Source organism: Prunus avium, chromosome 4 (genome assembly GCF_965620075.1).
Source record: "Prunus avium chromosome 4, drPruAviu1.hap1.1, whole genome shotgun sequence".
In the NCBI taxonomy this organism is placed as follows: domain Eukaryota; kingdom Viridiplantae; phylum Streptophyta; class Magnoliopsida; order Rosales; family Rosaceae; genus Prunus; species Prunus avium.
Window position 1 is genome coordinate 15,801,702 of NC_142287.1, and position 25,711 is coordinate 15,827,412.

Genomic DNA, 25,711 nt, shown 5'->3' on the forward strand with positions numbered 1-25,711 from the left:
CTTGGGTCATTCGACCTCCAATCACCCTGGTCTTCATACTTTCACGGGATGGTTTACCTTGCCCACCGAACTTGACGCTTTCTAAGCTTTCTTCTTTCAGTTTTTTGTCGTTGCTTTGTTTACTGTTTTGTGACTGGCCTCTCTGGTTGGTCTTTGTTGTTTGTAGCCCTTGACTGTTGTGTTATTCTTCTTAATATAATACTCCTTTTACCGAAAAAAAAAACCTTTAAATTTAAAGCTCCAGAAAGTTCCTCTTCAACTCTAAAGGCGAGGATGGCCTTGAGTGCTTATCTTAAGACAAACACTCTTTTGTCTTGTAATTGTGACTTTTCATGCTACAATGAAGAGGCCTAAGAAATTAAAGAAGAAATTGCATGTGACAAGAATAAGACTATTTTGTTACGTTCATTTAATCGTGTTCCACAATATAGAATAAAATCCTTATGTACGACGAAACATGATTAATTTGTGATACATACAAGTTTTTTACAAATATTAGGATTGAAATGAATTGGAATTTGGAAGTTTGTACTCTTTTCCACCTTATCAAGAAACTTTCCCGTGCTTGGAACATTATCTTTTTCAGATCTTACCAACAGAGCAGGATTGAAAGCTGTAGCATGTCTTTTTATTGCGTGCATGCCTAGAGACTGGTGCATGTCTTTTTAGCTGTAGCATTTGAATTGCTACCTACCATTGCGTTTCAGCAAGTCTAAAAAATAACTGACAGTTGACAGATAACGACGTAAAAAAAGTCTTGTGTCTATCCATCCATTGGAATATGAACGTGAGAGAGGTAGTTTGCAGAGAACACGTGACTACCTTATCATTATTGAGTTTCTAAATGTTCAAAAAGAAAAGAAATAGGAAAACAAAAAAATTCACACAACCTCTGCTATATAAACATAAAGCCACATATTTTACACCCATCAGTTTTCTTCATCGACTTAGAACTCTCAAATTCTTTGGTGATCTTTTTGGCTATAAAATTAGAAAGGAAAAACTCTCTAATTCTTCACTTCATACATACATCAAGCGGCCAAAGTCTAAACAGAGAAAGAAAGTCAGGTAAGTTTTTCTTTAATTTTTAGTTTGACAGTAACATTTATGACCAAAAGGAAGATAAAAATATTGATTTCATATTTGTTTTATCAATTTCAGTGGGTCAGAAAAGATTCTTGGGTTGGGAGGATCATCATATTTGGAGTGATCATGTTTACCATTTCAAAGGGATTTGCTGTTATATCTGCAACTAAGAACCTCCAACTACCGTTCATAGAAGATATATTTGCATCAGGGCGCACAAGATTTTTGGAATGGGTGGTTTCGGAAAATCAGGTATTTACTTTCAACCTTTATTTTATTTGCTCAAATGATTAGTGTATTTTTTTTCTTATTCTGTGAATGTTTTGAATTAATTTTTGATTCACCAATATCTTTCAGAGTTTAAAGAAAATAAAAAGTAATAACATATTTAACAGGCTACTTGTTATGTTAAAATAGTAGACATATTTGTATATACATTGAGATGTTAATAGTGGGAAGCAGCTATCAAAATAGCAAAATTTGGATAGTTTTGAGCAGCATGCTATTTAATTGTGTGGGTTTTGTTTTGCAATTTCTTCATGACTTTTCTTCTCTTTGACTTTTCTTCATTTTTCTTCATTGATATCTCATTGATTCGCACTAAAAAATTGGTTGTAGTAGAAGTTCCCTAGTACTTCAAATATTTGTATTTTTTTTATTAGGTTCAACTGTTGGAATTAAAAAAAGGTAGAGGGAAGGCTAAGGGTAAAGATGGAAATGGCACTCTAATTGTAATACGTAGAGGAAGGTAATGTATAAGGCATGCAAAGTTAGCCATTTTTGTGCGAACTATAGGAGTGTTTTTTTATCAAGCTATCGATGGAGCATGGCCAACATTTAAAACATTTCCATCAACTCAAATGGATTTACTGTATGATCGTTTTAACGCAACAGGATATACACACACATGCTCATAAGAAGAGATGAGGGAGGCATTCGAAGAACATATTAAATTGCGATATTCCGATTGGATGTCGTCATTGAGAAATAGCGTTTTTAAGAAATACAAGACTACTGGTGATAGATACACTCATTGCCCATTAGGGATATCTCAAGATGTTTGGTCTAAACTGGTTGATCATTGGTTGCAGCCTACATGGCAGGTAAAAACTCAATTTAAAATAATATTGTTATGACTGGCTAGTGTATGCTTTGGTTTATTTATAGATGCCTTATATGGGTTCACTAAGTTGATATTAGGTTATGATTTACTTTTTTCATGCAGGATAAAAGTAAAAGAAACAAGTCTAATAGGGCGAAATCCACAATTGTGCATACAACAGGTTTTGTTCCAGTGGAAAAGTACAGAAAAGTTGATATAAAAATATCCATTTGGTTGTTGCTTTTTGTTGACTGTTCCTTTTGTGGTTATTTCCAAATTTGGTCCTAACAAACTTCATTGTTTAAATCTTACTAGCTTGATCAAACTGGAATTGAACCGAGTCCAATTGTTTCAAAAAGTTTCATGTAAGTAAGCCTAAGAATTGAGGGGAAGAAAGTTGGCCAAGTGAAACGGCTAAAGAACTTTTTGTACGTTGCCCGTACTTTGTTTATCTTATTTTTTAAAAAAATTTATTCACATGACATTTTTTTATATCCATGTTTATATTTCTACTATTTCATTTAAGGATAAAATGGAGAATAAAAAGGTTGCTGCAACGGAAGACGAGAATGAAGTAGATGATTGGGATATATACAAGGAGGTTATTGGTAGGCCAAGTCACGGTCGTATCCTTGGCTTGGGTGGTGGCTATAGTACAAAAGATGTGTATCCCTCGGATGACCAAAGTTGTAATAAACGTATATGCTTAGAACGTGAAGAAGAGCATGAGAAATTAAAAGAGGAAGTGAAGAACTTGAAAAGTGTGCTGTATGAATTGAAAGATCTAGTTCAAAGTATGAGGGAAAACAACTCAAATACTTATGCACGCTCAAGACAGTCCGCTTCAATGGTGAATTCTTTTCTTCTCATTTCAATATTTTGCTCACTGTTAAATATTGTATTTGTTATTTTTATTCTCAAACGATTTATGTCTTATTAATTATTATTTTTTATTTGACAGGACAATGTAGAAAGTTGTTCAGATGCTCACCTCGAAGACGAGTAGTGCAACATCAATTGTATTTTGCTACAATATGTATTTTGAATTTCAATGTTTTAATATATTTGCGGATTGTTTATATGTTTCAAGGATGATGGGGATTGTTTATGTTTTAATTATTGAGAATAATTTTAATTGAACGCTTAAAATTTTAGTACAGTATGCTGTTGTATGATTTTTTTTTATTACCAATTAAATACGGATGATTAGAAAACAATTTTTGGCAAATATTATAATTCAAATTTCTTTTTATTAATTTTTTTAATAAAATAATTATATTTTTCGATCGCATTTCCCTCTCGGTAATGCATATTTCCAACAAACACTTTATCATCGGAAATACTTTCTGACAATAATTGCCTATTTCCGACAACATTCCCCACGACATAATCGGGTCGAAACAATTATATTTCCGACCACTTGTTCATTGAAAATATTTTCCGATAGGATTAATCTATTTGCGACAAACTTTGTGACGAATAAATGTGGTTGGAAATATATATTTCTGACATAACTTTACCATCGGAAATATTTTGTTATACTCTTTTCCGACGAGCTATTATATATTTTCCACAAACTCTTTTGGTCGGTAATGATAATTATGACGAAATCTAGACCTCACAAATAATGTATCATTGTCGGAAAAAGTATTTCTAACGACACTCATTGGTCGAACATATGAATTTGCAAAAACAAGAAATCACGATAAAATAACTATTTCCGACAATCAAATAAGTAATTACGACCACATGTATGGTCGGAAATAAATATGTAGGGTCGTTTTAAAAATCCATTTCCGATATAAATTTAAGCAATAGCTACGAAGCATGGGCGTCGGAAATACATTATTTCCAACGGAATGGTCGGAAATGAAGTATTTGCAACCGGCCTTTTAGCGACGACTTCCGACTGACTTTTGCCGTTGAAAAATGGTATTTTCGACAGCAAAAGGCTTTTTGCAACGACAAAATGCCCTTGCAAAAGGGCTTTTGTTTTGTAGTGAGTGTTAATGTTGGCCATACAAAATATAGTTTTTGTATACTTCTTTTTCAAGTCTTCAACTTTTTTTATAAAAAAAATATAGTTTTTTTTTATATATGAAATAATCAAATGTCTGTAATTTAAATGGTTTATTTGGCCATACACTATGAATGGGAGATACTCGATCAAATCAGGATATTACTACCTCATGGAGTATAAAAAGTATCAGGTTGTGATGAAGGCAAGCTCTTCCCATGTGATTGATTCTAAAGTCTGGCTTCGCATTCATAATTGCCAAACGCTCCCTAAAATCAAAAAAATTCTGTGGTGAGCGGTCAATGGTTTCCTTCCCACTTTTGGGGTCCTTTTCAGGAGCAAGCTCTGCCAGTCTCCTATTTGCCTTTTTTCCATGGAAGAATCTGAGCATGCAGACCTCTGCCTAAAGCTTTCACTTCGTTGGATAGGTGGATAAATGATCTTTGGTTGTGTGAGACCTTTAATTCGGAGGAGAGAAATGATGAATTATAACTCATTTTGCCTTTACTAGCTCGGCTATTTGGAAAACTCATTGTAATTTGGTGTATGACAAATCAAATTTCTGCCCACCATCGCCATAGCTCAAGGCCTCATTGGCCGATAGAAGTGTTGTGGAATTCCTATCACATATGAGATTGAAAGATGATAGAAACCATTTCAACACTCCACCTTTGGACTCTTTTCCCTCTATGACATTAGAATGCTAAAAGCTTCATTCTCCTCTCTCTGATGGACATGGACTCCTCAAGATGCGAACCATGCAGCTGACTGGGTGGCTTCGCAGGCAAGAAGGGGGTTGTGCGCTGAGGCTTGGGTCATTCGACCTCCAATCACCCTGGTCTTCATACTTTCACGGGATGGTTTACCTTGCCCACCGAACTTGACGCTTTCTAAGCTTTCTTCCTTCAGTTTTTTGTCGTTGTTTTGTTTACTGTTTTGTGATTGGCCTCTCTGGTTGGTCTTTGTTGTTTGTAGCCCTTGACTGTTGGTTATTCTTCTTAATATAATACTCCTTTTACCGAAAAAAAATACCTTTAAATTTAAAGCTCTGGAAAGTTCCTCTTCAACTCTAAAGGTGAGTTGAGACTTTTCATGCTACAATGAAGAAGCCTAAGAAATTAAAGAAGAAATTGCATGTGACGGGAATAAGACTATCTTGTTACTTTCATTTAATCGTGTTCCACCATATAGAATAAAATCCTCGCAAGATAAAACGTGATTAATTTGTGATACATACAAGCTTTTTTCCACGTTATCAAGAAACTTTCTCGTGCTTGGAACAATATCTTTTTCCAAATCTTTTGTGATACATACAAGCTTTTTTCCACGTTATCAAGAAACTTTCTCGTGCTTGGAACAATATCTTTTTCCAAATCTTACCAACAGAGCAGGATTGAAAAAGTGATAGCCAATTGACTGGTGTCTTCAACTTTTTGGTTAAAAGCCAAGCCTGAAGACTGGTGGATGTCTTTGGGTGTAGCATTTGAATTGCTACCTACCATTGCGTTTCAGCAAGTCTAAAAAATAACTGACAGTTGACAGATAACGACGTAAAAAAAGTCTTGTGTCTATCCATCCATTGGAATATGAACGTGAGAGAGGTAGTTTGCAGAGAACACGTGACTACCTTATCATTATTGAGTTTCTAAATGTTCAAAAAGAAAAGAAATAGGAAAACAAAAAAATTCACACAACCTCTGCTATATAAACATAAAGCCACATATTTTACACCCATCAGTTTTCTTCATCGACTTAGAACTCTCAAATTATTTGGTGATCTTTTTGGCTATAAAATTAGAAAGGAAAAACTCTCTAATTCTTCACTTCATACATACATCAAGCGGCCAAAGTCTAAACAGAGAAAGAAAAGTCAGGTAAGTTTTTCTTTAATTTTTAGTTTGACAGTAACATTTATGACCAAAAGGAAGATAAAAATATTGATTTCATATTTGTTTTATCAATTTCAGTGGGTCAGAAAAGATTCTTGGGTTGGGAGGATCATCATATTTGGAGTGATCATGTTTACCATTTCTAAGGGATTTGCTGTTATATCTGCAACTAAGAACCTCCAACTACCGTTCATAGAAGACATTTGCATCAGGGCGCACAAGATTTTTGGAATGGGTGGTTTCGGAAAATCAGGTATTTACTTTCAACCTTTATTTTATTTGCTCAAATTAATTTTTGGTTCACCAATATCTTTCTGAGTTTAAATAAAATAAAATTCTATTCCATTTGCTGTGTCAGTTTTCATTGTTACTAGCAAAAAAGCCCGCGTGATACTGTGGGTTTTGAAATTACGTAGACAAAATTAGATTGTTTATATATACAATGATTTTTAACTTGTAGCATTATGCTTAACTATGGAAGTATAAGTTGCAAAAAAGGAAGTACTAACCTATTTTACAGGCTACTTGTTATGTTAAAATAGTAGACATGTCTGTATATACATTGAGATGTTAATAGTGGGAAGCAGCTATCAAAATAGCAAAATTTGGATAGTTTTGAGCAGCATGCTGTTTAATTGGGCGGGTTTTGTTTTGCAATTTCTTCATGACTTTTCTTCTCTTTGATGGAGGTCTTGACCCTGTTATAAAAAAGTGGGAAAATAGTAAGTGTTAATGTTGATGAATGGGGAAAATCAAGTTAGGACAATGGTCATAAACATCTAATTATGTCACTACAACAAAATGTTGCTTTAGCGACGATTTTTTCAGCGAGGAATTATATTTTCTCGTAGAAGCAGCCTTTCAGCGAGGAAAATGTTAAATGCTCGCAAAATGTGATCTAAATTTCGTTTCCAAATTGGACCAAGCTATAGCGACGACATGTTGGGTGCAGCGACGAACAATGTGGTCGCTGTAGATTTTCATAGCGACAAAATATGTTTTTCCTCGCGGAAAGTGTAGCTGGAATTTTTCAGAATTCCCTCCAAACCTATAGCGACAAATATTATATAATCCTCGCAATAGAAGCCTTGTAACGAGGAATTAATTTCCTCGTAGTATGTCTCCCACATTATTTTCACTATTTATTTACGAGGAAATAGTTTTGTCCTCGCAGAAAGGGTAGCAGGAATTTTTCACAATTCCCTCCAAACCTATAGCGACAAATATTATATGATCCTCGCAATAGAATCCTTTTAACGAGGAACTAATTGCCTCGCAATATGTGTTCCACATATTTTTCACGTTTTTTATTAGCGGGGAAATTATATTTGCCTCCCTGAAAGCGTAGCAGGAATTTTTTACAATTCCCTCCAAACCTATAGTGACAAACAATATAATCCCCGTAATAGAAGTCTTTCAATGAGGAATTAATTTATACAAATACTAACTTTTTTGTCAATGTGTTAGGCTACAAAAAATGGGGAGAAATTAGGTCCAATTGAACAGTTTGCAGAGTTGCATAAAAACGAGAAAAATGGTTGGGACATTGGAGCAAAATCTAAATGGGTAAGCTGATGCTTTTAATCATTGTTTTAGACTGAAAAGCTGCTGCTTCTATAGCCTTGTCTTGCTTCTTTTTTCTGTTCTCTCTGATGTGTTTGTTTCTGTTTCCTGTAAGTGGATTTCTTATCCACTTTTCTATGAGTTACTATTCTTTTATATTAAGTCATGTTGAAATAACAAGAGTTTTTATTGTGCTGCAAATATTTGTAGTCATATAAAAGAAAGACTATCTACTATGATAATTAGTAGCACTGTCATATTTGTAGTCTTCAAACATTTGGGAATTAGTATCATGGTTGGAGCTATTGAATTGACATACCATCGACTTAGCTTTCAACATTGATTTCCTTTATCATTATCTCTTATTTCATTTCTTGATATTTGACACATATATAAATATACATGTTATTTATAATGTTCATTCTATTTGTAGGAGGAGATGATTGCTATACGAGTTGAAACTTCAACACGTGATACTAAAACAATAACTGATGATGAAATTGTTGCCAAAGTTCTTGGTGTAAAATCAGGATATATTAAGGGATGTGGATTTGGGCCTCGACCCTCAGGATCTTTATCAAAAGCACATGTCTCTCAGCATAACAAAGAGCTCGAACAAATTGTTCAGAGCCAACAAGAAGACCTTGATTGTCAACGTGAACTTATCAAAGTAATGGAGGAGAAGCAAAAAAAATTTGAGGAGTTCATGGAGAAAATGAGCTCAGGCTCCACTTGATATATCAGTCAGTCATCTTTATCATGATGTTGTTTTGAATTATGATGACTAATGTTTTGAAGTATGACAGGCTAATGTTGTTTTGAATTATGGAGACTATAATGCTGTTTTCAATTATGATGCCAAATCTTTTGAATTCATGTTATGTTATGACATTGTTATAACGCATTTTATTGAAACGTGAACATTCCTCTCTATAAGCTTCTGCAACGGGGCTTCACGAGGAAACCTATTTCCTTATAGGAAAATATGTTCCTCGTTCATCACTTATTGCGAGAAATAAAATGACCTTTAGCGATGATAGAGTGCCTCGCTATAGAGGTTTGGCGAGGAAATAGTTACGTTGTCGCAGAAAGGATTCAGCGAGAAACATGAACATTCCTCTTTACAGGCTTCTACGCCGGGGCTTTAGCGTCCATCCCACGAGGAAACCTATGTCCTCGCTGTAGAGATGTAGCGAGGAACTTGTGGTATTCGTCGCAATAAATTATCACTATTACCAACGATATTTTATCTTTAGAGACGAAATAGTTTCCTCGTTGTAGGATGTACAGGAAAATATTTTCCTCATTCATCACTTATTGCGGGAAATTAAATGACTTTCAACGATGATAGAGTTCCTCGCTATAGAGGTTTGGTGAGGAAATAGTTAAGTTGTTGCAGAAAGGATTCAGTGAGGAAACGTGAACACTCCTCTCTACAGGCTTCTATGACGGGGCTTCACCGTCGACCGGGCGAGGAACACGTTTTCCTCGCTGTAAAGATATAGCGAGGAACTTGTGGTATTCGTCGCAATAAAATAAAACTATTATCGACGATATTGTTGTCTTTAGGGACGAAATAGTTTCCTCGTTGTAGGATGTACAGGAGAATATGTTCCTCGTTCATCACTTATCGCGAGAAATAAAATGACCTTTAGCGATGATAGAGTGCCTCTCTATAGAGGTTTGGCGAGGAAATAGTTACGTTGTCGCAGAAAGGATTCAACGAGAAACATGAACATTCCTCTCTACAGGCTTCTACGCCGGGGTTTAGCGTCCATCCCACGAGGAAACCTATGTCCTCGCTGTAGAGATGTAGCGAGGAACTTGTGGTATTCGTCGCAATAAATTATCACTATTACCGACGATATTTTATCTTTAGAGACGAAATAGTTTCCTCGTTGTAGAATGTACAGGAAAATATTTTCCTCGTTTATCACTTATTACGAGAAATTAAATGACCTTCAACGATGATAGAGTTCCTCGCTATAGAGGTTTGGCGAGGAAATAGTTAAGTTGTCACAGAAAGGATTCAGTGAGGAAACGTGAACATTCCTCTCTACAGGCTTCTATGACGGGGCTTCACCGTCGACCGGGCGAGGAACACGTTTTCCTCGCTGTAGAGATATAGCGAGGAACTTGTGGTATTCGTCGCAATAAAATACAACTATTACCGATGATATTTTATCTTTAGGGACGAAATAGTTTCCTCGTTGTAGGATGTACAGGAAAATATGTTCCTCGTTCATCACTTATCGCGAGAAATTAAATGACCTTTAGCGATGATAGAGTTCCTCGCTATAGAGGTTTGGCGAGGAAATAGTTAAGTTGTCGCAGAAAGGATTCAGCGAGGAAACGTGACCATTCCTCTCTACAGGCTTCTACGACGGGGTTTCACCGTCGACTGAGCGAGGAACACATTTTCCTCGCTGTAGAGATGTAGCGAGGAAATTGGAACCTGTGGCGAGGAAAGATTTCCTCGCAAAAGCGCTTTTTTGTTGTAGTGTGTATAAACAGGAATAATATAATTTAACAATTTAATAAGAAAGTTATAAATGGTTTTCCAACTGAGGAAACACAAAGTAACGAAAGTAAGAGAACTAATGGTTTTCCATACTTAGATCCTCTGCAGTCCAACATGCCTCTATTGAACCAGCTCATGATAAGGGAGTACAAGAAACTCAAGAGACATGCTTTGAGACTCAACCTTCATATACCCAAGGTATAGCTTATATTATTTGAAAACTATAAATAATATTATGTTATTAATTGTTGTTCTTAAAATAGGATTAAGTGCTGGGAAAAAAAAAGGCAGAGGGAAGGCCAAGGGAGGAAAAGGAAAGGGTATGTTGATTGAAATATATAAGGGAAGGTAAACATTTACACTACTTATTGCTATTACCAATAGTTATTCTAGTTATTTCTTAGACTTCGACAAGTGTAGCTTAATTAATCATCACTTATTAGTTTTAGGGTTTAGGGTTTATTTATGAAACATGTGTTTATAATTTCACTATAGGAAACAATAGAAAACAAAAAGGCTGTTGTTGAACAGGAAAACCTTGATGTCAATGATTGGGATATATATAAGGAGGTGATTGCCCCTAGTCATGGTCGTCTTCTTGGTTTAGGCGGTGGCGTCAAAGCTAAAGATGTATACTACGCCTCAACTAACCAAAACTGTAATAAGCGTAGGTGCGTGGAATTGGAAGAAAATCATGGGCATTTGAAAGAGGAATTGAATGATGTCAAAGGTCAATTGAGCACTTTGCAACAACAAGTTCAAATGCTGATTAACAATAACCCACAAAATTCTGCTCACTGTGCAAGGCAATCACCTAATGCGGTATAGCTTTTGTTATGTATATTACTTCTTAATTGTATTTGTTACTCCCATTTTCAAATTCTATCAAGTCTTATCATAATTCTTTGTTTCTTGTTGTTATTATACCAGGACAATGTTGCAAGTTGTTCTGATGCTTATCTTAGTGACAATGTCGTGGAGCAGCCCAACTAGTTCTTTTATCATCTCCCAAATACATTTTATTTAGTAATGTCAGACTTAGAAATTATATTCAAATTTAAGAAGTTGGAGACATATACGAGTTGATATGAAATGAATATTGTTTTTTTTTTTATATTAATGAATGACAAAAACATATTTATGAAAAAAGTTTCTGATTGAAAATATTATTTATATATTTTATTATAAAAATGTAATATTTATGAGAATAATTATTCTATTTACGACATGTCTGATTACATTTTTGACATCCTTGTTCATCGTAAAAAAAACTTTTATGACAATCTATGTTGATCAGAAATATAACTTACGAGTCATTTTCGAGAATAGTGATTTCATTTACGACACCACATTCCCATCGTAATTGTCTATTTTCGATGACACGTTTCATTATTTCCAACCGGTCTACACCGTCGTAAATAACATTTCTGACGACCTGTGTTCCTCATAAATAGATCCTATGCATTATTTCCAACAAAGAGTAATTATTTTTCGATGCAATTTTGCTATCGAAAATGTCTATTTAAGATGAACAAACATTGTCGGAAATAAATTTAGTCCTCAGAAATAGTATTTCAGACAAGATTTGTTGTCAGAAAAGTTTGGTCGGCAACAACAAAAGCTCGTCGTATAAAAAACAGTTCCGATTAAGTTCAAATTATTTCCGACAATGTTGGTATATCGGAAATACTAAATTATCATTGTTTGCCAAATTAGTTTCCGAAACACATCGCTGGTCGAAAATAAAAACTTTTCTGACGGCTCGTCGAAAATGTACCTTTTCCGATGATTGATTTTCCAACTCCGTCTGACAGCCACTGCTCTCGGAACAATGTTTTTCCAACAAAAAATTGGTATTTCCGACATCGTTTTACCTTCGCAAAAAATGTTTTTTTTTTTTTTTGGTAGTGTTTACCTGCTTCAATTTCTCCAAAAGGTTCTCCTGATTTGATACCATTGACCATATCATCAAGTTTTATTTTAAATAATTATCAGGCCGATCTTTTGGTTTGTATCCAGGTTTTGTATTAAACTCTCTTACAATTTCTGGCCATTTGACATTGTAGGTGAAAGTTATAAATAAATCAGGATTTCCATATTGTCTACAAATTGCCATAGCATCTTGATAATTGTTAAGCATGTATCTAGCACTTCCAGTATATGAGCTGGGCAATATCACTCTTTGACCTATGTTATTAGCATCATTGTCACCCTTTGAAATTGCATCATAAATGCCTTTATAAACCTCACTTCATAAATTTTATTTTTTTTTCCTAATATAATCTATTCGATCCTCTTCAAGTGTTGCATAAGCGTCTACTAAAAATTGTTGGAACAATCTTCCACCTTTTAATAATGTATCTAATTGAAAAATTCTTTCTTGTATGATAAGCTATAAAAGCTCTCATAGGAATTCTTCTTCGTTTAGATTCATGGCTTGTACAATACCATTTCAATGGGAGCCAAAACTAATAAATCAATTAACAATGGATCAAGCCTTTGTATGATGAACTTGACCACTGATTTTGAAAATATAAGGGCTTGATCCATTGTTAATTGATTTATCAATTTTGGTTCCCATTGAAGTAAATGCAAATATAGAATTGTAAACCCTGATATTTCTTTGAATAATACACTTTTTATTAGGATCAAGCAAATTTTCTAAAAAACGGGGTGTTGGTTTTGGACTTTAAAGTTTAATATTTCCTTGTTGGCAACTGTTGAGGCCCAAAAAATCCATAGTTGGGCCCAAATAAATTCTCTGCCCAATGCAGCGCTTTATTAGGAAAAGGCACAGGTTGGAACACACGAGAGCCCGTCACACGCAAGCCACAGTCCATGTGCCATGCCAAGTAAATAATTTATCATGCTAAGATAATGTAATAAAATACACCGGCTTTACAAGTCCACGCTAAATAAGCATCGTGTCCCTCTTCAAGGACGATAAAATTAAAGCATGCCATGCCAAGTGGGAAATTATTATTTCACGCCCAACCACGCTACAAGCCCAAGTGGGCCCAAGCCACTCAAATGCCCGGGGCTTGCTTGAGTGGGTTGTGGTATGGATGGTGATAAGTTGTCATGAGGCCCATTGGTGGGCCAAGAAATGGAAGTCCCGGGTTGCTTGGGAGCCTCGGCACTCAAGCCCATTTCTTAGGCCCAAACGTGGGTAAGCACAAGGGAGAAAAAAGCCCATTACTTCAACCACAATAGCCCAACCAAGAATAGCCCACAATACCCCCAACCAAGAATAGCCCATTGCCTCAATCAAGATGGCCCAACACTTGATAAGGATAGCCCATTTATTTAATAAATCATGTTGTTGTCTTGAGAGGCCCATACAATTAGAATAAGAAGTGGCAAAAGCCCCAGCACTTGGCTGAAGGACAAAGCTGCGAAGGGAGCTTAGAGGACCACGTGCACAGAGCGGCTAGGAGGCTCCAGCCCATGGGAAGAAACAAGTTTCAAGCAAAAACATCCAAAGGACCAAGGGATGTTGGCGCGCTGACTGCCAGGAGAGGAATCACCCTTTGAACTAGCATGCATACCCATTTTCTTCCCCTTATCAGATCTGGCCATGGAAGAAGTAAGAAAAGGAGGAAAGGAAATGGCTGGAAATAAGAAGTTCTCCACTGTGGCAGCTGTTGTTAATATTATGTTAACTCGCAATTGTACGGGGCAATTAGTAGTATAGCAAGACAAGTACGAGGTCGTACCCACGAAGACTGAGAAGTTCAAATTAGTTATGTACTTTAGATTACCAAATTCAAGAAGTTAGGAAGTTAAATCTAAAACAGAATTTAAAGCAAGAGTGAGTTTGAAAACAAATGCAGCAAGATTAAAATGAACTTTGAAGTGAGAATGCTTGTGATTATAGAAAGATATGAACAAACTGAAATTGCAACGGAAAGCAAGTAAACAAAAGTAACAAAGGGTGGTTTTGAAGGTTAAAACACAGGTTTGGAGACTAGGGCATTCGATTCACCATAACAATTCAATTCTGGGTTATAAAGATTCAAGTAACAAGTCTAATTCAGATTCAAAGATTGATTCTAGCTAAAGTATGATTAGGCCATGGTGTTTGGTCCTAACCTTGTGTTCCTAATTCCCTAATTTGATCATTTGTTGTCTAACCTAAAATTAAGCATTAGGAACCCATTAAGCATAGAAGAACATTTTAAACAACCAAGTATGTATCTAATCCCTGTTGTCGAATGTCCATACATACTCTTCCTATTCATAGTTCAATTCGAATTAAAGCATGGTGTATACTCTTAATTCAAACCAAGATAGTTAACAAACAAGTTCTAATGGTGATCAATCATTCAAACAAGCATGTTAACTTATAAGCATAATGAATAAGAACATGAATCATGAATCAAACTTGAAACTCCAAACTTATAAACCCAGAATATTCATGTTAGGTTACATCGAAGCCCTAGTTATGGATTTAGCTACTCATAATGGAAAAGAGACTTGAACATAAATGAGAAAACATAATGAATGCAATAAGAGTAGAAAAACCCTTTTTCTGAAGTTCTTGTGGTGTCCAAGGCTTCTCCAAGTGCTTCTCCACTTCTAATGCTTCTCCAAGAGCTTCCCCACTTCTAGAAAGATGTATGAAGGATATGGAGGTGATTTGGGATGAGTTTGAGTGAGTGGTGATGGCTAAGGAAGATGAAATTCGTAGGGAAATGGAAGAGAGGTTTGCTGGAGTTGTTTTGGTGATTGTTGGAGTGTTTGGGATTGTGAGAGTGTTTGAGGATGGTTGGAGTGAATTGTGGGGTTGTGAATCCCAGGATTTGTTGTGTCTTGAATGTGGAATGGATGTGGTATTTATAGGGAGACGGGAGTGATAAATCTGAATTCAATATGGCTAATGCATACAACACTTGCATTATAAAAGATGAATTGGTTGATGCACTTCACCAATAAATCCCACCAGCAGCCCTAGCTCATCTTCATGTCACCATGACCAAGCTTCCAACCAGCTACAATAGCTCATGCCTAGCCCACCATGATCAAGCTTCCAACCAGAAACAATAGCTCATCCGGAGGTCAGCATGACCAGCAACTTCAAGGGCTTACGAATTGGGCTTCCCTTAAGCAAATTAAGACTTTAAGCACTCAAACTTTAAGTTCAGAATGTCTTCTTTCCAGCCATATATCATTTGGGCCAATCCAAGGTCGGAGGAGGAAGTTAAGGCCAAAACAAATTGCTAACTCATTTTGCGCGCTGATAAAATCCATCCTGAGCATGGCTCTGTGTTTGCTAGGTAACAGACTCCATATTTATCCAATGGGGCTGAATTTTGGATATGTTATAGTACACACCCATTGCAACAACTTTCATGAAGAATGCGGCCTCATCCGAGCTGTGTAGGTTGCTGAAACAAATCTTGTAATGTGACCTACGGAACTGGACTGGCAGGGGGCTGTAGCCAAAATGAGTTTGTCTTTAAGCTCTTCATCCATTCATCCAAATTAGGCCTAAACATGCTTGAATTGCATGAATTATGCTCTCTTACTCTATTGGCCTACAAAACACACAAATAGAGGCAAATAACTCAGAATTATAGGAAACTAAGCAAAAGAAGTAAGTAAATTGGGCATGTATATGTATGAAATTATGAGCTTAACAGCAGCCGCGGAAGAGCATTGAGCTCCCAAAAATCCCTGATTTTGTGGGATTGGGCAGAGAAGATTTTGCCATATTAAGATAGGAGGAGAAAGGAAGGAAAAAGCTTGGCCAAAATTGGATAGAAACCATTAGGGTTTCTTGGGAAAGGACAGCTTCCAGCGGCTATAAAATGAGGCATCTTCAACCCAGCAAGCATCATCCACATCTGGAGAGCAAGCTTCATCTCTCACCTGCAAAACCCAGCAAATTCGTGCTCTACTCACCATTCTCCCTCATTTTCCCCTTTTTGGCAGATTGTTATAGCATTTGACAGAGCCTCTGTCAAGCTACCGGAAATTTCTTAAGCCACCCATCATTCTTCCCCATCTTTCTCCCTCTTCATCAAACCTTCTTATAATCTTTTCCTCTTTCCCTTAGAACCCCTGTCTCTCATAGGAACTCACAGCTCTCTCTCTTTAAGTGCTAAACTCATGACAATTTTGCTCCCATGCCACAAGCCTCTCATGCCAAGCTAGAAAATTTATCTGTAAGTTGTTGTTATTTTCGTTGGTGAAGGTAACCAAAGAGTTTCCTGAGGCTTCACTACCCTTTTGAAACATTCTTGGGGGCTTGATCTTCGAACTCAGACATAGGGGGATAATTTTATTAATTCACTCCTTACGACGGCCCAGCCCATTTGTAGCTGCCAGAAGAAAAAGTCCCCCACAGCAACAAAGAGTAAAGAGAGGCTCATTGTTTTTTTATCTTTGTTTAATGGATTCTTTTAACCAAAAAAGTGCACCACAATAAATGCACTTATGATTCTTCTCTCCAAAATCCGCATATTCTTTGATTATTCCTATAGAGGAGAAAAATGTAGAATGGAGAGAATAGAAAACATAAATGTAGGTTATTAGTAATAGAACAATGTAGTTTGAGTTTAGTAGAAAAATTTAGAGCAAAGAGAAACACTCACCTTGCCTATTTCTTTGAAAGATCGCTTGACCTTTACTCATTTGATTAAAATGATGAAACTCAATTTCATCTGTTGTTGTTTCAACTGTATTCACATCGATAGACGATGTATTTCCAACACATTTTTGTCTTTTGTTATCAGCTTGAGAAATGTTTTGATGGTTGTTGATAGGAATTTTCTCGCTTGGATGTTTATCATCAATATGATAAACATTTTTATTTGGGACTTGTATAACATTTGAAATGATGAGATTATGAGGTTCTTGCATGATTTGTTTTCTCGTGGTATTTCTAGTTCTCTTCGACATCATCAACGAAGATTTCAATTTCCCAAAAACAGATTGATGTCTAGAAAAAAAAAAATATATATATATATATATATATATATATATATATATATAAGTAATATTTCACATTATTAATAACATTTAAATTCTAAGAATGCAAAATAAATGTAGAAATATGATGATAGAATTATATAAAAGAGAATCTTCAAATGATATAATATTTGCTAATCAATTAGTTATAAATGTTATGCACAGTTTTTTTTAAAAAGTTAGAAAATACTGACCTGTAATGAGAGAAATTATTAAGCACTTGTAGCAACACGTATGCAAAAGCAGGATGATAACAACCTAAAATACATAAGTAGAAGAACAGAATTAAGTTAAAACAATAAAGAAAAATAGAAAATTATGATAATTGTTTGATAAAAATGATTTTGGTTTTGTATTTGAACAAAAAGGAGAATAGCATGAATTAAATAAATAAGCATTAAGAAAGAAAAAAAGATGATAAATTGGAATATTATATAAAGACATGATATAAATTAGAATGAATGGTTGTTGTTGTAGATATACAAAAGTATCTATGTTTAGAAAAACTATGAGAAAAATGATTGACATTTGTAATAACAAACTAACATAAGCAAATAATAAATCTATTAAAATGTGGAAGATTAAGAAAAAGGGTTTTAGTAAACGATTTTATAGGCATATATGCAAACTTGATGTTAAACGTGTATTATTCTAGAACTAATATTTGTTAACAAAGAGGTATATCATTGTATAATTCATATATGTTGAGTAAATGTTAATATTTGATAGTATATAGTAAAATTTATTATGACATACAGATAAAGAAAAAAAGAAGCCCACTTGTGAACCTTTTGTTATTATTTTAAATTATAATTAACAAAAGCGAGATTCTCTTTTATTTTAACAATTGTTTAAAAAGCATTACAAGGGAAAAAAAAAATCCCAAAAAAATGGTTACTTCTAAATAACTTCTAAATAACTTGTATGCAAGCACAATCGATGAAAATAAAATATAAAATCTTACAAAATGATTAAAGTAGTTTTCAATCCGAATAATCAAATTCATAAAGCAAAAGTATTCAACTTTATACATCAATTAAAATCTATAGATAAAATTTAAGTAATTCGAAACATTAGTAATTTAGTAATTATAATAATAAGTTGTTCTTAAAGATGTATCATTTAAAGCTATCATTAAAGTAACAAATAAATCAATTCGGGCAAGAAAGAGAATATATTCTTCTGCTCACTATTCATTTCAACAAAACACATGCTCTCCTCCTATTTCCTTTTCACCTGTCTTTTTCATCATCAGTTTAACCATCATCTCCTCCTCCATCTTTCTTCTTCTCCTTCTTTTCCTTCTTCTCCTTCTTGCCTTAGATTCAAATTTTGTAGGCCTTAATAAGTGGAAAACAATCAAAAAACTCAAATTCAAATCAATTTCTTCGAAAAAAAAAAACAAATAATTGAATAGGTAAAGAACTTGTATATAAATTGGTATAATGGGGAGAAACAAAAACATAAAATAATACATACATATGTATATGTGTGTGTATGTACATACATGCATATGCATTCATATTATAAAGAAAGTACACACTTAGAAATTGTTTTATATCACTGTATCATGATTAGAAAACAACGATACTAATTTTTATTTGATCAAAATATATTTGTAGAAAGACACAGTTGTAGAAGAATAAAAGTTAAAATATAATATAACAATTACAGACATCTATTATTTTATCGGACAACCAACTTCGGTTCATAATGATTAAACAGTATATATATACTAATATAAAGCCTTGTTAAATCAATATGTATAATTGAGACATCTAACTCAAAATTTATAATCAACCAAGCTCATCAGATTAATGATTTAGATAAAATATTCAATGAGAACATCAAGGGGAAAATATTTAAAAGAGGGGAGAAAATTTAGCATCAAAGCATATTCAACTTGTATCAATCAATAGAATAAAGATTACTTCTAAATAACTTGTATGCAAGTACGATCGACGAAAATAAAATATAAAATCTTACAAAATGATTAAAATCAATTGACTAACATGACTAATAATGCTTAATTTAAAAAAACAATGAATTGGAGGAGTTTTTATACCTCGAAAATGACAGCAGAATACAAATGTCTAGTCCCTTGCTTTTTGGTGTATCCAAGCTGCGAAATAAAGAAATGATTGCATTATATTTGGATCGAATGTCCAGTTTATTGTCCAGTTCAACGAAAACTTAACAATTGTAAAAGACTTTGGTCTTATCTTTCTAAAACACAACGATTGGCTAATCTGTTTTAATTTGTATAATTATTAAACTTCACTGGCACCTCTAAGGTATTAGTTTTCATTCTTTTTCTCTGTTTTCTATACAACTGGGAGGTTTCTAACCGGAAGCTACTACATTATAATCAATTTCTTTTGGAACTTGATTTAATCTCTACTTTATAGTGGTTTCCTACCTTTACTTTCTCACTCTCTCTCTGTCCCAATAAGTATATAAGTTTTTCAGAAAATGTCAAGAGGTGCAATTTAAAATAGCAAAACATACAAAATTAAGACTAAGAACACATTGACTGTAAGCAGCATTAAGAAGAGAAAAGACAGTATATTTTTACTCTACACACAAATATATTCGCATTTTTTCACATCGAAATGAACAAAAGCTAGCATATTTTTACTCTACACACAATTCTCAGAACACGCAATTTTCTGATCTAGTTACATCTCTTGCCAATCACTCTGACTACAGCTCTTAGAATTATAATCACAAAAGGATATAAATAGAAGCATCATTCTGGCTGTCATTCTAGCTTAGCATATTTTTAATCACAACCTACATTCCTACAAAAGGATTTATAAATAGAAATATCATTATTCCTTAAGGTAAAATATGACGAAAATCCACACAGGTTCTGTTTGTGATAATGACTTAAAAACACATGATTTACGATAAATAAAAATTCCAACACAATTCAGTGGCCAGTGAAACTACGTACAATGATTACTGCAAAGTTACACCTCAAACCACTACATCCTAGGTCAAAATTTTCATGAAAGCCTGAAATTAAATAAGATAAAAAACATACAGAATTTAATGATTGTAAATTAAATTAGGTCAAGTGGGACATCTAGTACAATATAAAGGAGGAAAATTAGGTATTAGACATAGATAACTTTACTTATTAGTATTTAAGACATTTGATATTTTGGTTTGGGTTTTAATACCTAGAAAAGAATTGTTATTTTGGATTAGGCCAAAGAGGAAGACCAGATTTGTTGACCCACCTTACATTAGTGATTAAAAAGATAATTATACCCTTTTCATTTAAAAACCTAACCCAAATCCGTTAGTTTCTCAGATCTCTCTCTCTCTCTCCGCGTCTTCTCCCTACTCGTCCTTCTTCACCCCCTTGGAGTTCGGCTTCTTCAGAGGTCTACCGGAGAACCTCTTCTTGCTTGACATCGCAGGCCAGCTCGCCTTTCTCATCGACATTGTCGTCCACTTCTTCGTCGCCTACTGCGACTTCCACTCTCACCGACTTGTCTACAATCGCAACCTCATCGCCCTCCGCTACTTAAAGTCTCGCTTCCTCCTCGATTTACTGGGTTGTCTGCCTTGGGACGCCATCTACAAGGTAAGCTAGGGCTACAATTAATTAACTTCGATTTCAAATATTAAATTAATTTAATAAATGATATCTCATCTTAATTGCATTGCAGGCTTCTGGAAGAGAAGAGGGTGTGAGGTACCTGTTGTGGATACGTCTGAGCCGAGCATGCCGAGTGACAGAGTTTTTTGAGAAGCTGGAGAAAGATATAAGGATCAACTACCTTTTCACAAGAATTGCCAAGCTTTTTGTTGTGGAACTTTACAGCACACATACGGCTGCCTGCTTCTTTTATTATCTGGCCACAACCATGCCTCCCTCCCAGGAGGGATACACTTGGATTGGAAGCTTGAAGATGGGTGACTATAGCTATTCCCATTTCCGAGAGATTGACCTCTGGAAGCGTTACATCACCTCACTCTATTTTGCCGTTGTTACCATGGCCACTGTTGGTAATTAATCAATTAATTAAACTTCTTAATTCATTTCTTATTATATATCCCTGATTTATTTTCAAGATGGGTTATAAATGTGTATGCTTTTTCCTTTTTTGTTTTCCAGGATATGGAGAGATACATGCAATGAATGTGAGGGATATGATATTCATCATGTTTTATGTGTCTTTTGACATGATTCTTGGTGCTTATCTGCTGGGTAACATTGCTGCATTGATTGTGAAAGGATCGAAAACAGAAAACGGAAACTGCATTGCAGAAAACGGAAACTGCAATGCAGAAAACGGAATGTGCAATGCAAAAAACAGAAACATGAATAACCTAATTTACATTCTAGGTGGTTTTCAGTCTGATTCCCTTTCTCCTAACATGTTTTGAATATAAAAAAACTATTGTTTTGTTTTGTTTAACTTTAGAGCTGAGCATTTTTGCCCAGGCTCAGCATTTCTGTGTCTATTTTTGTATTGCAGTTTCTCTTTATGCATCGCAGTTTCTGCTTCTACATTGCAGTTTCCATTTCTGCATCGCAGTTTCCATTACCGTTGATCATTTATATAAATATTGTATAATTGAATAAATATTACAAAATCAAGTTTGGTGTAGTGGTTTGTGAGTGAGCCCACTTCCTTTGATGGTCAAGGTTCAAGTCCCTTTAATAATACAAAATCTTCTTTTTTAAAAAAATATGAATAAGGGGCAACGAAGTTGGTCCCATGCAGATGGTGGCAGGCCGGCGACGGGCGGTGGCGGCCGGTGACAGCGGTTGCTAGCTAGCGGCGCTGGAGTCCGGCGGTGGTAGGTGGCCGGAGGTGGCCGGCGGCGGCTGGCAGGAGGTGGCCGGCTGCAGGTGGCTGGCCGCCGGTGGTGGTTGGCTGGATGTGGACATGTGACATAGTATGTTTGCCCTAGAAGGAATGGCATTGTGTGTAATTTTGATATTTTTTAATGATATTTTTGTAAAATTGGGTACTCATTTTGGTCTTTGGCCTTATGCTAATTAGATGAAATTGTATTCCTATCTTCCAAATTAGTAAATTATATTGTGTTTTAAAACTAAAGCTCCCATATAAAGGTCAAGTGAGACATTAGGAAAGTAAATTGGGTCTTTATACGTGTAAACACAAATGTTTACAATATTAAGGACTCGTATTATTCTAAGTTGGACATTTGTGTTCCATAAGATTGTAAATTAAATCCTTAATCTTATAATATCGTAAATTATAAAGATAAGGACATCTAGTACAATATTAAGGTAACTTGGGACATTAGGAAAGTAAATTGGGTCCTTATACTTGTAAATGCAAGTGTTTATAATATTAAGGTTCCGTATTACTCTATGTTGGATATTTGTGTTCCATAAGATTGTAAAATCCATCTTTAATCTTGTAATATTGTAATTTACAAAGATAAGGACATCTAGTATAATATTAAGGTCAAGTGGGACATTAGGAAAGTAAATTGGATCCTTATACGTACAAACACAAATGTTTACAATATTAAGGACTCGTATTATTCTATGTTGGACATTTGTGTTCCATAAGATTTTAAATTCCATCATTAATCTTGTAATATCGTAAATTACAAAGATAAGGACATCTAGTACAATATTAAGGTAACTTGGGACATTAGGAAAGTAAATTGGGTCCTTATACTTGTAAGCACAAATGTTTACAATATTAAAGTTTTGTATTACTCTATGTTCACTACAACAAAAATGGGATACGACCACATGAAAAATTGCAATGTCCTATTTGAACGTTGTGAAAAAGGGTGATCAATAACGTTCATTTAGCGCACGTTGTCATACACCATTGCAAACCATCATTTTATGACGTGTAAAAAACACGTTGTTGAAAATTGATATAACAACGTGGCATTGTGCGTTGTGAAATAATATAATATATCCCCAATATTGCTGTGAATGTTGTGATTTATATTTTAAAAAATACAATATAGAGTTGTACGTTGCGAAATAGTATTTTATATCCGTAACGTTGCGATGGATGCATGTTGTGATTCCTATTAAACAATACAACGAAGATTTGGGCATTGCGAAATAGTGTTTAATATTCACAACGTTTACATGGATGTTGTTGAATTTGATAAAAATATTTTAGAAATTATTATTCTATTATTATAATGTTTCAATCCCAATTGCCAAAATATTTGGCACTAAACCAAAATAGTAGAGGAAAAATTGGCGCTCAGTCCTAAAAACCAAAACCTGAAACACAATTCTTGGGCTTGCTTTTGAGAACCCAATCGTAACATCCTCCCTTCTTGAAAACTGAAAATCAACTAGAATTTGGGGATGAGCCCTAAATGTTGAATTTGTCTTCAAATCTGCTTCTCTATTTTCTTGGTGAGTTATTGTTCTTGGTGAGGTTACGATGAATTAAAGACATTTGAAGAGAGTGATGATGTACCATCCATGCAAAATAATGTTGCACTGCAAACACTTGATGTTTATGAGGATGAACCTTTTACAAGGGTTGATGTACAGGGGCATATTGTGTAATTCATAATTTATATATATATATATATATATATATGGATGTACTTGTTTTTTCTGAATTTATTTATATAGCATTATTAATTTATTTAAAGGATATAACTTTTTTTTTTTTGGTTACTATTATCATACTGAGACTAACAAATTTTACATTACTTATTTATATGATAAGTATAATGTATACAAATGCTTTGCATTGTTGGTATAGTGTGCTAAAGATTCTTAAAATCTTGAACCTGCTGAATAAAGTTAAGACATAAAGATGAGCAGTTTAGGAAGTAATTCTATCTCATTTGCTTTCAGTAAAACGTTTCTTAAAGCTCTTATTATATTAATTGTGTTTTTTCAAAAAAAAAAATTATATCTGTTTGTTTTTAAAGGCTTCTAAACACGGTCAAGAAAAAGTAATGAAGCAAGGACAAGCAATATTGGCTGCCTATCACCAACAAAAGAATAAAAGGCTCAAAAATTCAAATGATTCACTACCGCCAAATGTTTCACCAAAGCCAATTGCTCATAAAACAGCTCCAGTTGCTCATACAACAACTTCTCCAGCAAGAAGAGGAGCCGCAACTGCTTCAGTTGCTCCTACAACAACTTCTCCAACAAGTAGAGGAGCTGTAGCTGCTCCAATTGCTCCTACAATAGCTTCTCACCCAAGTAGATGAACTAATCCAATTGCTCAAGTTGCTTCAAGTGCTGGAAGTGCTACAATTGTTGGGAATAAACAAAAGAAACGAGGCCCTACTAGAATGGGAATGCTTAAAAATAGGGCTCAACCTCTTGAGGTTGGATTCAATCCTCTTGGTTAGACTGATTCTAGGCATTCAGATCAACTTTCGTCTTATATTGGAGTAATAGTGTGAGAGCACATCCCTATCACCAGTGAAGATTGGACGAAGGTTGATAAAAAATAACAAGGAGGATCTTTGGGAACTTATTCAGGTACATGTAGTTTATTTATTTAAATTTTTAGTAATTATAAGTTTTCATATGTGCTTGATTTGATTCAAATATAGTAATTTATTTGGCTTTTTAGTATTAAAAGCTTTGGTATGCATTTTTTTAAAAAGGTATGGAAGATGGTGTTTTTAGAGGTCAGAGTTACCTCCCTAAAAGAAAAGTTGTGGAAAAAGCTTCAAGGGTGGAAAGGTAAGCTGTTGAGTGGGCCTGGCAGGGAGATTTTGATTAAGGCCGTGGCTCTGTCTCTGCCAACTTACACTATGAACTGCTTTTTGCTATCTAAAGGCCGTGGCTCCCCTCGCTTATGCTTTTTGCTCTGTCCCTCCATCATCTTCCTGCTGTGGCTGCTGAGACCGTTAAGAAGTTTTTGTTTTCTTTACCCCCTGTTTCACCCAAAATCATAATATACATGACCATCATTATAAGTTGCATAACTTTGTTTAATAAAATAAGTTTTTTTTGTGTGAAACAAGAAGAGAGAGAGAGAGAGTAATCGGTTGACTGATGATTCGCTGGGGGCTGCTAAGGCCCGTTTGAGTGTAATCTGTGTGTTTTTTCCTTTTGGTTCTTTAACCCCCTTTTCTCATATAAAAAAAAACAGAGAGGGAGAGGCAAAACTTCACTTGGTCCCCTTACCAATTCTTCCACTTCTCGAATTCATACCTTTTGCTAGCAAATCAGCACCATATAGAATACCTGTCTTGTGTTTTTTCTTTTGTTTAATATTAGTTTGACAAAAACAACAAATAAAGCTCAGCACATTCCATGTTGTCTCTAATATAATAAGCTAATAAAAAACAACAAATAAAGCTCAGCACTTTCCAGTCAAACAAGAAAAACCGAGTACTCATATGTACAGATGGTTTTGTGGGGTTCATGGTAAAGAAACTTTTACATTATAGTGAGTTCAGCTAGTTTATATCTCAAATTGAGAAGACTTTAAAATTAAAAAAAGGCTATACAATTATGAATTTAAAGATTTTAAGTCAAAGGAAAACAATAATATCGTTACTTTCTCCCAGATTACTTTTATTATCATGTATTGGTTAGACATGAAGGAATA

General features: G+C 34.7%; 1 protein-coding gene, 2 long non-coding RNA genes and 1 pseudogene across 9 annotated transcripts; 3 read left to right on the forward strand and 1 right to left on the reverse strand.

Moving 5' to 3' along the window:
* Nucleotides 1–881: 881 nt before the first annotated feature.
* On the forward strand, nucleotides 882–3,347 carry LOC110761877 (uncharacterized). 5 transcript variants are annotated; one of them, XR_002527434.2, is made up of 7 exons: nucleotides 882–1,068; nucleotides 1,162–1,338; nucleotides 1,749–1,834; nucleotides 1,981–2,189; nucleotides 2,312–2,616; nucleotides 2,715–3,038; nucleotides 3,150–3,347. It is a non-coding gene; the product is annotated as an uncharacterized LOC110761877 (long non-coding RNA). The 5 variants fall into 5 exon arrangements; XR_015835082.1 differs by lacking the exon at nucleotides 1,749–1,834 and having other exon boundaries at nucleotides 889–1,068; nucleotides 2,312–2,398; nucleotides 2,504–2,616; XR_002527436.2 differs by lacking the exon at nucleotides 1,749–1,834 and having other exon boundaries at nucleotides 890–1,068; nucleotides 2,312–2,388; nucleotides 2,504–2,616.
* A 2,512-nt stretch (nucleotides 3,348–5,859) lies between these two features.
* LOC110761878 (uncharacterized) lies at nucleotides 5,860–11,298 on the forward strand. Of its 3 annotated transcripts, XR_015835497.1 has the most exons (7): nucleotides 5,861–6,079; nucleotides 6,173–6,347; nucleotides 7,562–7,660; nucleotides 8,091–10,376; nucleotides 10,442–10,526; nucleotides 10,850–11,000; nucleotides 11,109–11,298. It is a non-coding gene; the product is annotated as an uncharacterized LOC110761878 (long non-coding RNA). The 3 variants fall into 3 exon arrangements; XR_015835498.1 differs by lacking the exon at nucleotides 10,442–10,526 and having other exon boundaries at nucleotides 5,860–6,079; XR_015835499.1 differs by lacking the exons at nucleotides 10,850–11,000; nucleotides 11,109–11,298 and adding an exon at nucleotides 10,674–10,843 and having other exon boundaries at nucleotides 5,860–6,079.
* A 1,371-nt stretch (nucleotides 11,299–12,669) lies between these two features.
* LOC148294895 (uncharacterized) lies at nucleotides 12,670–17,042 on the reverse strand (annotated as a pseudogene).
* Nucleotides 17,043–20,000: 2,958 nt separating this feature from the next.
* Nucleotides 20,001–21,551, forward strand: LOC148294896 (potassium channel KOR1-like). The gene is made up of 4 exons (XM_088252293.1): nucleotides 20,001–20,019; nucleotides 20,462–20,745; nucleotides 20,831–21,170; nucleotides 21,280–21,551. Exons 1-4 carry the CDS (start codon nucleotides 20,001–20,003, stop codon nucleotides 21,549–21,551), a joined length of 915 nt encoding a protein of 304 aa, XP_088108419.1.
* Nucleotides 21,552–25,711: the final 4,160 nt, after the last annotated feature.

What these genes read in the sequence shown, in the direction of transcription:
- LOC148294896 (XM_088252293.1), top strand. An exon ending in CTTGGGACGCCATCTACAAG is followed by an intron (nt 20,746 to 20,830) that starts GTAAGCTAGGGC and finishes ATTGCATTGCAG; the next exon opens with GCTTCTGGAAGAGAAGAGGG. An exon ending in TGTTACCATGGCCACTGTTG is followed by an intron (nt 21,171 to 21,279) that starts GTAATTAATCAA and finishes TTTGTTTTCCAG; the next exon opens with GATATGGAGAGATACATGCA.